Source organism: Parus major, chromosome 4 (assembly GCF_001522545.3).
Source record: "Parus major isolate Abel chromosome 4, Parus_major1.1, whole genome shotgun sequence".
Classification (NCBI taxonomy): domain Eukaryota; kingdom Metazoa; phylum Chordata; class Aves; order Passeriformes; family Paridae; genus Parus; species Parus major.
The window spans coordinates 2,177,827-2,188,567 of NC_031771.1; the positions used below are offsets into that span (position 1 = coordinate 2,177,827).

Sequence of the window (10,741 nt, forward strand, 5' to 3'; positions counted from 1 at the left end):
TGACGTATAAAATTTTTATTGGACTCAGTACTGCTCCTCGCAGCTCTTACAAAAATAGAACTATCACTTCAGCTTCCTGCTCTTCTTAACCCCGGCCCGAATGCCAGACAGTTCCCCGGCATATCTGTGCAGCTCCCTCCGGACTTCGCGGACCTGACCCTTGCGGCGGATTTTGGCTCGCCGGAACTTCTCCCGATGCTTGACCCGGGGGTTGCGATCGATCTTCCTCCTTTTGGGCGTGAGCCCTTTGTTCTTGATCATCTGATAGGTCACCCCTCTCTTTTTACTGGGATCCTCTCCTTCCGACACTGCTGCTTCTTCAAGCGCGTCTTTGTCTCCACGTCTCTTCCTCTTGAGTGCCAGCTTCTCCTCCATCATCTTGTAGTATTTCAGGGCAGCCTCCTCATCCAGCTCCGACTCGTCCGACGATGAAGCAGCAGCAGCAGCTTGGCCATTAACAGGTGCAGAGGCACGTTTTGGTTTGCTTCTGTTGCCATCCATGGTGAGAAACACTGAAAACTTCTTTTCCTTCCGTTGCTTCTGTTCCTTCTTGTCATAATAGTTCCTCAGAAGCATACGGAGCTGTGGGGAAAGCCTTTGGTCTATAACGGCGAGGTCGTTGATGAGATTTCTGTACGCCACCAGCCGTTCAATGACCGGGTGACTATGAACCGGCATCCTCTTGGACTTCAAAACCAGATAGAAGCTGATATTGGCACAGTAGTTCAGGTACAGGTGATACTTGGTCTGCAAATAGCGACTGCCCTTCCCCTGGGGGATAGTGCCGTCTCTGACCATCAGCAGTAGCGGGTACAACTCATCCTTGATCTCCATGAGCTTCACCTCAAAGTCCTCCATCAGCTGCAGGAGTTCTGGGGACTCCTGCTTCAGCAGCTTCAGCTGCTCCTTCTTGGAAAGGGCCTGCAGATCCTTTTCAATTTTCTGCCCCTTGCTATCGTGGATTTTCCGCTGCTCTGCCAGATAGCCCTGGATCATATCCAGACCATAATCATCCTCCCCCAAATCCCGCACCAACCGCCTCTGGATGACCTGAGCCTCCTGCTCCTCTTCCTCCTCCTCAGCATCGATTTCTTGCTGGCTCCGCTTGCCCTTGGCCTGGGCATCAGTCCCATAGTCCGTGTCATAGTAGAGCTGCTTGCGCTGGCCCCACGAGAGCTCATCGGGGAGCTTGGCTTCTGGATGGCGCTCCTCCAAGTCGCTTTCCATGGACAGGTCCCCCTCTTCATCCTCAAGCTCATTTTCATCTTCATCTTCCTCACCTTCCTCATCTTCTCCATCCTCATCCTCCTCTGCGCTGTACTCCACAAAGGGATTTCGATCCTGCATCTCCTCCTCTTCATCCTCCTCATCCTCCTCCGCCTCGCTCTCCTCGGACAGCTGCAGCCCCAGTACCTCCTCCTCCTCCTCCTCCTCGCTGTCCCCGGCCTCGTCGCCGCTGTCCAGGGCGGCCATCACGGCCTGGAACTGCTCCTCGTGGAATCGCTCCACATCGTCCGCCAGTTCCTCGGGGCCGGCGCTGCCCCCGGGCAGCTCGGCGGGCTCCTCGGCGGGCTCGGCCCGCGGCCGCAGGACGGTGCCGCGCCGGGTCCGCATGGCTCCCACCGGCACTGCCACCGCCGAGCTTCCCCTTCCGCCGGGTCCCTTCCGCTCGCTGCCGAGCCCTTCCTGTTCCAGGGCCCGGGAGTGTTCACGCCCCCGGGAGAGGGGGAGTGCCCGGGCAGCCCGCAGGAGGAGGCGTTTCTGCCGTGCCTGCTTTGGGAGGGCGGTGATGGCACGTGGAAAAAAACAAACCAAAAGCCTTTTGTTTCCTCCTCGGGTTTTTTTCTTCCTCTAGAAGTTCAGCCGGTACAGCTGCTGTCTTCCCGGTCATCTTACAGCAACGAGGAGAAAAACATGGAAAGCCCCGACACCCGTGCCCTTGTAACCAAAACGTGCTACTCAGTTCCCCACGACCAGATCAAACTCGGAGAGAAGCACAAGTATTTGCAAACCTCCGAGGTTAAGACTTGAACTCTCCCGAGCCTTCCCCATCACCGAATCGCAGTTTTACAGGGATATAACTCCCGGCAAGAGCCAGGCCCTTTCCTGAGGCTGCGGGGCAGCTTCATGCTGCACAGCTCGGCAGCTGCTGCTTCATCACCTCTGCACTCCTTCAGTCTGTCCCCTTGTGCCAAGGGATCCGTGCGTCCCAGAAAAGGAACAACTCGGCTTTTTCAACACCCGGACACCCCTCACTAGGAGGGCTTTTAACTCGGTTTGTACTTAACTCGCCTCTGCATCGTTAGCCTGTGTTTTTGTTTGTCTGTCAGCCATGACAGAGCACCAGCCCAGCTCCCAACCTTCCCAAGGGAAAATGACATTAATGCCGAGCCACAGGGAAGCAGTCTGCTTTTATGAGCTGCAGGCAGCCCTGCCACACGAACGGAGTAATTAGACACAAGAATTAGTGTACTCCAGGCTCAGAAACCCAGAGCCTGATAAATTAGGCATGCAGACGTCTTGGCAAGAGCAGTTCTGCATACAAGTACAGGGGCTTTTTTCTCACCACAGAACAGGTGCAGGCAAATTTATAAATGCTCTTGACCACCTTTTTGTCGAAAAAAAACCAGGTCAAGCAGGTATTCAAATTAGCTGAAACAGTGTGAGGTGCATAGCTTTACTCACTTTTGGGTGATTCATTTGGATTCTGATCAATCTGATGGCAAGCAGGTCTCAGTTTTGACTTGGTGACACACTCAGCCTCTTCACCTGGTCACCTCTGGGTCAAAACTTTGTTGCACAAAGACAGTTTTTGCCTCAGACCACTTTTCCAAATCCATCCCTGCCAGTTTTCAGCTATCACCTCCCTGGATACAGGCCTGTGGAATAAAGAGCAGCAGTAACTCAGGAGACAATAACTGGAGACACACAGCATCCATTACATTTGTTGGCTGTACCTCGGTGGAAATCCTCACTTGATACTTGGCCACTAAGTACAACTGTCCTTGGGGACAAGGAGCAGCCTTGTCACCTGCTCAGTCCTGCTGGCTTTCTGTGTGAATCCCTGCAGAGACATCAGCAGCCAAGTGCCAGGTTAAAATTCCAGGTAACTTTTGCAGCTGTGACTTAGAGAAACCCAGGCCTTTCTCATGTCCCTGAACTTGACATCTTAAATGTCCTATTTTTTTTTTTAAGTCTGGCCTTTCAAAAATTTGGATTTAAGTGGAATTGACATGTCTCCCCACCCAAAGTTGATTTCCAAGAACAGGAAACAACCTATGTCTATTCAAACCTTCTCCAGGACTTGGTGAAAACATCAGCCACTTCTGGGGAAGCTGCAGATCATCTCCAGCATGAGTTAGTTGATCCAGTCAATCGGAGCTGCTCATGCCAAACCAGTTTGCTGTAAGCATTGTGGAATCACTGCAAGACAACAATCAGGGACTGCTGCTGGTCTGTTTAGATGCACCATTCCCTTGGCTCCCAAGTGAGAAAGGAGGAGCAAAGAGAAGCACAGGGCAGACTGCTCGTGGATGGTGTGTTAGGTGGAGAGGCCCTGTGTCTTGGTGCTGTCCAACTCACCCAGCACAGCAACAAAAATTTTGCCTCATTTCACTTAGTTTTTTACCTGGAAAATGCTAGTTCAGCATGTCCAAGGCCAGCTGGAAGCACAGGACATGCAAACAGAGATGGAAACCACAGGGCTGGTTCCCATTTCTTTTCCAGCTCTCAATCATTCCATCTCTAGCCTCTGCCCTGCAGGGAGGTTGGGAGTCCAGCTCCCCACACAGCCCATTGCCAAACATCTGCTCACCCAGATAAAATTCCACAAGTCAGCCACTAAAACGGGGGTAATCCATCAAAATAACAGTCCAAACCTTCCTCTTGAGAGCTAGAAACCCCAAGAGACATGCAGGTGGCTGAAGGGACTGAAAATAGCTCTTGTGTCATCATATCCAGACCAAGGGACTGTACACACATGTGTAGATTTAGCAACCGAAATCCAGATGCACTGAGCACCAGCAGCCAGGGAAAACCACCCAAGTGAACAGAAAGACACAGATATAATTCAGCTCAGTCTCTGCCTTGGCATTTGAAAATACTCTCCTTGCATGTTCCCAGTGCCATGTTTTTGTCAGTGCACCTAGGCAAAACAGATCGGAGCCAGCCTCCCTTGCATGTTCTCTATCCTACCTTGAACTCTGTCCTTCTTGTATAATCCTAGAAAAGCTATTACAAAAAGGGGTGACCAAAACAAGCAGCACTTGGGACAGACATCCCTACTGGTACTGGCGAGGCAGGTTTATTTTTTACCTCCTGCCAAAAATGGGGCACAGGGATCGTCCTGCCCCTGTGTCTCAGAGAGAGCGCTGCCTAAAACTGTTAACAACGCTTTCTGGGATGGGGAAAGGAAACAACCCCACATTTTTTCTCTGCTAGAGACAGATCCCTAATGAGAACAGAAGGTTTGTAAAGAACTGTGGAAGAACCCAATGCTCTACAAGGAGTTGGCTGTGACCCATCTCCCCCAAGTCCCATGCTCCCCCTGCACATGAGCACTGCTGATGTAACCTGAAAGCTCGTTGCATCATGCAGCTGCCAGGCTGGGGAAAAAGCTCAGGGCACACAACCAGGGGCTTGGGGTTAGGCTTAGGGACCCAGTCAGCAGAGTCTGGAAAAAAGGGAGACATCCTGCAAGGTGACAGGAACCAGGATGCTTGGCAGCATTGCCAAAAGAATTCAGCCTCTTGAAAAAGCTTGGCAAGAGCAACCAAGTCCTTGCTAAGCTTGGGCTTCCCTTATAAAGTGGTTTGTTCTGCACAAGACACGTGCAGATGCTACAGAGACAGCTCTGGCCATTATAGGCTGCATTTGCTCCTCACACAAATGATCCCAAATCTGGGACAAAGAAAAAATAACAATATCCCAGGCCCTCTCCAGTACCACCCTCCTTCAGGAGAAGTCTGCATGCCCAATACCCCAGGGTTTTCCTGGCACCTGACTCAGGACCTCTCGTAAAGGGCAAATCCCATGGAGTCCCTTTTCCATTCACAAGAAGATGAACTCCTTGGTGCAGTAGAGAGTTGCAGTGGCTGTACCTCTTTCACCCCTGCCCTGTCACCTTTCCTGCTTTGACTGCAGGCTCTCTGGGGGCAGGTCCAGCCCTTAATTCAGGTTTGCACACAGCTGCTGCAAACAGGATTTTCATTTTGAAGCCTGAAATGGTTTTTTTTTCATAGGACTCAACGGATTTTTAAGTCTGATTTATCAAAACTAGAAGCCAGAGCTGTGGCCCTTGGACTTTGTTACCTTCCACCAGCCCTGATGGCAAGATGTCCCATCAGGGCTGAGGTGGTTTTGCACATCCTTGTGCTCAGCAGCTCTGTTGCCTGTCGGTGAAGAGCAGAAAAAAAGCACAGTAAAAAGGCAACCCCCTGCTCCCTTCCCCTCTGAAAGCCCGAGGTCTTTGGTGCAGTAACACACCTGGTTTCAGTCCCCAGCCACATTTTCCAGTGTTGGCTGGGCTGTTTATTTTAGGAAACCAATTTGCACATGCCCTTATAGGCAGAGTCAGGCTCTCCACTCACATTCTTCAAAAGAAGGGAAGGCAAGATGAAGAGCTCTTTGTCGCTGGCTGCTGCCTTGGCCGTCTCCTTGGGGATTGTCCTCGTGGCAGGTAGGTGAGAGATGGAAAACTGGGATGTAGACATCAATGGCAGGTTCTGTGTAATTTACCCTGAGTTATTCTAACAGTCAGAGGTCAAACCTCAAAGCCTGCTCAGGCAGCCATGCTTCAGTGGTGCTTGGACACCTCAGGGTGTTTCTGCATCAGAGCAGTGTGCTTTTAATTGCTGCCTGGAGGATAAAGTGATGACTAGCTCCAAATTTAAGACTTGATAATTAGCCATTTCTTATCAGGTTTCTGAAGCAATAAACTGCAAATGTGTGTGCTTGTTTTCCTGCACTCCTAGGGATCTTACCTGCTAGATCTAAAGGCTTCCAAAATCTTCCTGCTAATCCTGCCATACAGCTACAGCCAATTTATTCTGATTAAACTGTAGCTTATCATCTAACTCCGCTGAATTTCTTGGAAACTCTTGATTTCAGCTGAGCTCAGCCTGTCCTGCCAGCACACTTCTTAGTGTGGGTGTTGGGTCTCTAGACAGTCTGAATCCATGCTGCTGCACATGGTGGATCTGCACTGCAGGATGGAATCCGTGCTCTGGGATAACCATCCCAATGGTTGCTGTAGCTTTTCGGGGAGGGCATCTTATTGCCTACCCCAGGCAATTCTGTTGGGCTTCACAGTGTATCAAAGGACAATGCAATACTGGAAGATGAGAAATTGTGTCCAAAACACAGCCACAAGTATTGAGGAAGTAGGGAATAGCTTAATCCAGAAACTCAGGCTCCAGGAAATTTTGGATATTTAGAACAGCATTAGTAAAATTTTGCATTTAAACACCTTGTCCCCAAGGGGACTTCACTGGGTGACACGTGGAGATACTGCAGATAAAATAGCTTTTTTTTAGCATTGTAATCTTAAATGAAAAAATGATGGAGCACCAGTAACTTTAACACATAAGCCAAGAGCATAACACAAGGAATTAAATCAGGGCAGTATTTTTAGAGCAGTCAGAAAAACCTGCATAGGCATAAGATTGTGTTAATCTAATTTTAGAATTAAAGCCTGCTCTGAGAGGTTTTGGGACAACCCGAAAGCCAATAGGATCTGACTTGAACATTGGCTTTGGATGAAGGGTTTGGAAAGAGCTGCACACAACATTATGTGGAACGCAGCACAGACGGCAGAGCAAGAGCTGTGTGATGGACAAAAAGCCAGAGAGTTCCCTTGAGCCAAAACAGAGCCAAGACAAGGAGCCAGGGACTAGAGAAGCTTTTCTGGGAGGCTGCTGCATCAGAGGGAAGAGCTCATACAGAACGATGAGTTGGCAGAGAAGAAGCTTGGAGAACAGGCTAGGAAAGAGATTTCCTTCCCAAGCTAGGAACTCCATAGAGAATCTTATCCAGCAGGTATACTGCTGCCAAAGGCCACAGAAACAGCACTTGTAACAGGCAGGTCAACTCTAGGGTCACAGAGGCACCATTTTACACAGTATTGGTACCCTTCTCACAGTTACTGTGCCTGGAACAATCTCAGAAAACCTGGAATTGGAAGAAGATGAGAACAGGATATTATAGGGAAAGGAAGGACCAAAGCTTTCAAGTCCAAGTAACTCCAAAATCCTTTATAGACATGATTAACCCAGCTTTTTTCAGCCTGTTTCTTCTTCCCCTCTATGATTTACCCAAGGGACAATCAGAGCAGGCAGGTCCCCAGAAGTGAGATCCACGTGAGCACAATTTGTCCCCATATAACAAAATCACTGGGTCTGGCACTTCTAAGCAGGCTGAAGGTTCTGTAGCAAAAATGATGCTGCAAAGTGATGGCTGTGAACTTGATTTCAGCAGCATTTAATAACACAGAGGGATGTAAAAACAACACATAAAAGCAAGGCTGGTTTGTTATGGGTGAAGAGACCTGAGGGTTGGGGAAAACACAGCAGCAAAGAACAAACTTTCAAATCCATCTACTTGCAGTCAGGCAGCATTGTGCAACATCAGAAACATCCCACAAGTTTCTGAGTGACACCTGGCATGTTTTAGCCTGCTTTGACTGAGTTTCATATCAAGTAGCATGCTAGAAACAGCAGTTTGGAGAGGTAAATCAGGACTGGCGTTTTCCCTGCAAACCACAACCACCATCAGGGCCACCTGCCTTTCCCTGCCACGTCAGGGGGCTGCCTCTTGCTGGGTCCTCCTGTGCTTTTTGGCAGCTGTTCCCCCAGGAACCTGAAGGACAAGATGGCACTCAAGGAAAACCAATGCCTGTGCCATATTGGCAAGGTCAGAGACATTTATTTAGAGATTGGATCCAACCTGGGGTTTGGACTGCTGGACAAGTCTTGGTGCATGACAGAGGAATTGCATAACCAACTCCTAGTAAAAGAGCACTTCAGCCACCAGCTGTGGCTGGGACTTGCTTCCCATTTTACCAGCAATCCCTGCATGTTTGTCCCTCACCAGTCATAGTGTCCAGATTGCTCATCTTGTCCTTCCCAGTCCCACCACCCCTACACAGAGCAGCACACTGAGCTGAGGAGGAAGACAGCTGAACTCATCTTTGCTAAGAGACTCATTTGTACCTGTAAACTTAAATCAATCCAGGTGCCATGAGGGTGCATTGCTGGCATTTTCATCCTCTGGCTATCTGCTAGAACAGCTTTCAAGGATTTTGTTCTCAGTTCTGGGATTGCCTATCCTGTGCTTGCAGGTTATCCAGTGAGCCCCATCGATGAGGAGTACGTGCTGGTCAATAATAAGTGTCAGTGTGTAACAGTGACCTCAAGGTTTGTCCCCTCCAAAGAAAATCCTGATGAAGAAGTCCTGGAGAGAAACATCCGCATCATGTAAGTGGCAGCCAAGCATTTCATAGAGATGGTGAGCAGGGGATGCAGCGTTAGATGAGTTTTCTTTGCATTGTTTTATGTCCTAGCACTGATGAAGCAAACAGCTTTTCACGTGGGCAGCTTTCTGTGGTACCCTGAGTATTTCACTTGGCTGAGTGCTTTTCTGCCTCTCTGATGTTTGCCCCTTCAGAGAGAAAAAGCACCTCCATGTTTTAGGCAGACCAGTAGTAACTTCACAAAATAAGCAGGGGAAGTAGATATTGACCTGTCTAGAGTTGATCTAACCTGAAACCAGATTGGGCCCATGACACTGGATTGACTTCCTGACCAGACAGAAAGCCTGGGCAAATAGTTAATGCCTAAACTGATAAAATATTATTTAATGTCTAAACTGTCTCTCATGAGACAGAGTTCACTTGGAGAGCAGGGCTTGGTCCTGTCCTCTCCACTCAAACAAACCTAATAGAAGTGTGTGTCTCTCTGGGAAACAAGGACCAGCTTTAGGCCCAGAGCTGCAGGAGCGCTGGAGAGCTCACAACAGGAGAACCACTAATTAAACATCCCTGTCCATCAGCCTCAAGCATCTGCCAGCTCAGAGCTGAACAAAAATTAACACTCAGCCCTGTCATCTTGCAAGCAGCACTTACATCAATGACTGCAGTCCTCTCAGGGAGGGTCGTTGCCTTGGAGGGTGCAGAGGACCAAGATCTGTCCCTGGGATTTGATTCAGAGAAGGGTCAAAATGAAAATAACCTGAAGAAGATGAGAGTTTAGAACTGCTCACAACAGAGCAGACTCTGTTTCATGTAGCAGTTTTCCTGAGAGTGACTCTCTTCCTACCTTTGCAGAGTCCCCCTGAAGGCTCGGGAGAACATCTCTGACCCCCTGTCCCCACTCAGGACCACTTTTGTCTACCGCTTGAGCGAACTGTAAGTAGTTTTATTTCCTAACTTCACTTTCCAGGGTTTAACCCACAGCAGCTCTAAAAGACAGAAGGCCAGATGTTCCCCTGGAGCACTTAGAAAGCATAGCACTCTCCCGGCTCTATGTGCAGATAAGCAAGAAAGATTAGGGATTCACCAGGGGCATCTTCTCATCTAACTCCTCACACTTGATCTGTTTTCCATCTCTTCCAGCTGCAAAAATTGTGATCCCGTAGAAATTGACCTGGGTGGGGCAATCCACCAGGCCCAGCAGGGCAACGCCTGCGAGGAGCCACAGACCTGCTACACCTACGACAGGAACCAGTGCTACAGCTCCCCCGTGCCACTCCTGTTCCACGGGAAGGTGGAGCAGGTTCCAGCAGCTCTGACACCAGCCTCCTGCTTGGCCGAGTAGCTCGGCTCTCTGCTGTGCCAGAGCCTTGGAGCATCCTCATTCCCAACCAAAATGTGTGTGGAGCACCACAGGACCTGGATGGCAGCACCCCAAACACCGGCTCCTCCAGTAACCCAGCTTGTCTCTTCCCATCTCCAACCTCAGACTTGTGCCATCTCTCAAGAGCAGCTCCTGGCTGTCCATCTCCCTTCTCATGTCCCTGCAATGCCATGTTGTGTGTCAGACTGTACAGACCAGATCCCCAGCAGATAGAAGGCCATCATTCCCCTGAAGTCAAGGGACCTACAGTGATTTACAGCTCTGGGGAAGCTGTCCTCCTCCCCAGTCTCCTGTGTGTCTCCCCCCAGCAAGAATGCCACAGACATCAGGAGTGTCTGTGCCCTTCTCTCCCCTGACCAATTTCAAGTGGCCTCTGCACAACCTTCATACAAGGCCTTTGATGGCATTAGCAGCATTTATGCCCTTAGAAGAGAGCTGTAAAACCATAGCTGAGAGAAAAGATGAGGGGCCCTTCTAGCCCTTAGACATCTGCAGGCTTCCAGTTCTCTCAGATTCAGAGAAGATCAAAAGATGCCGCTACCATGAAGTGTTTTGCAAAGTTGCCAAGCCCTAAACTGTGCCAGGAATACTCAACTCTTCTGGGAGATGCTGGGCATTTCACTTTCCCCATTCCTTTACTGATACTGCTGCCTTCTTCCACCCCTGCTCCTGGTTCAAGTGGTGAAAAAACCAAAAAAATTAACTGGCTCAATTTTCTTTACTTGTTCCTCACCTTGCATTTAAAACCTAAAAAAATTCTATGAACACAACATCATTTGCTGAAGCAGGACCCTAGCTCAGGGTTCAGAATTGGAGTAATGAAACAGCAAAAAACCTATTCCCACAATTGTAGTTTTGTCAGTGAAACATTCAATAAACTTCTTTCTGCATCA

At 49.3% G+C, this 10,741-nt stretch overlaps 2 protein-coding genes across 2 annotated transcripts; one reads left to right on the forward strand and one right to left on the reverse strand.

Moving 5' to 3' along the window:
- On the reverse strand, positions 1-1,698 carry UTP3 (UTP3 small subunit processome component). Its single transcript, XM_015623710.3, has one exon. The coding sequence runs from the start codon at positions 1,612-1,614 to the stop codon at positions 64-66; it is 1,551 nt and encodes a 516-aa protein (XP_015479196.1). The 5' UTR covers positions 1,615-1,698; the 3' UTR covers positions 1-63.
- A 3,771-nt stretch (positions 1,699-5,469) lies between these two features.
- On the forward strand, positions 5,470-10,741 carry JCHAIN (joining chain of multimeric IgA and IgM). Its single transcript, XM_015623725.3, has 4 exons — positions 5,470-5,677; positions 8,336-8,471; positions 9,320-9,400; positions 9,608-10,741. The coding sequence occupies exons 1-4, from the start codon at positions 5,614-5,616 to the stop codon at positions 9,807-9,809; spliced, it is 483 nt and encodes a 160-aa protein (XP_015479211.1). The 5' UTR covers positions 5,470-5,613; the 3' UTR covers positions 9,810-10,741.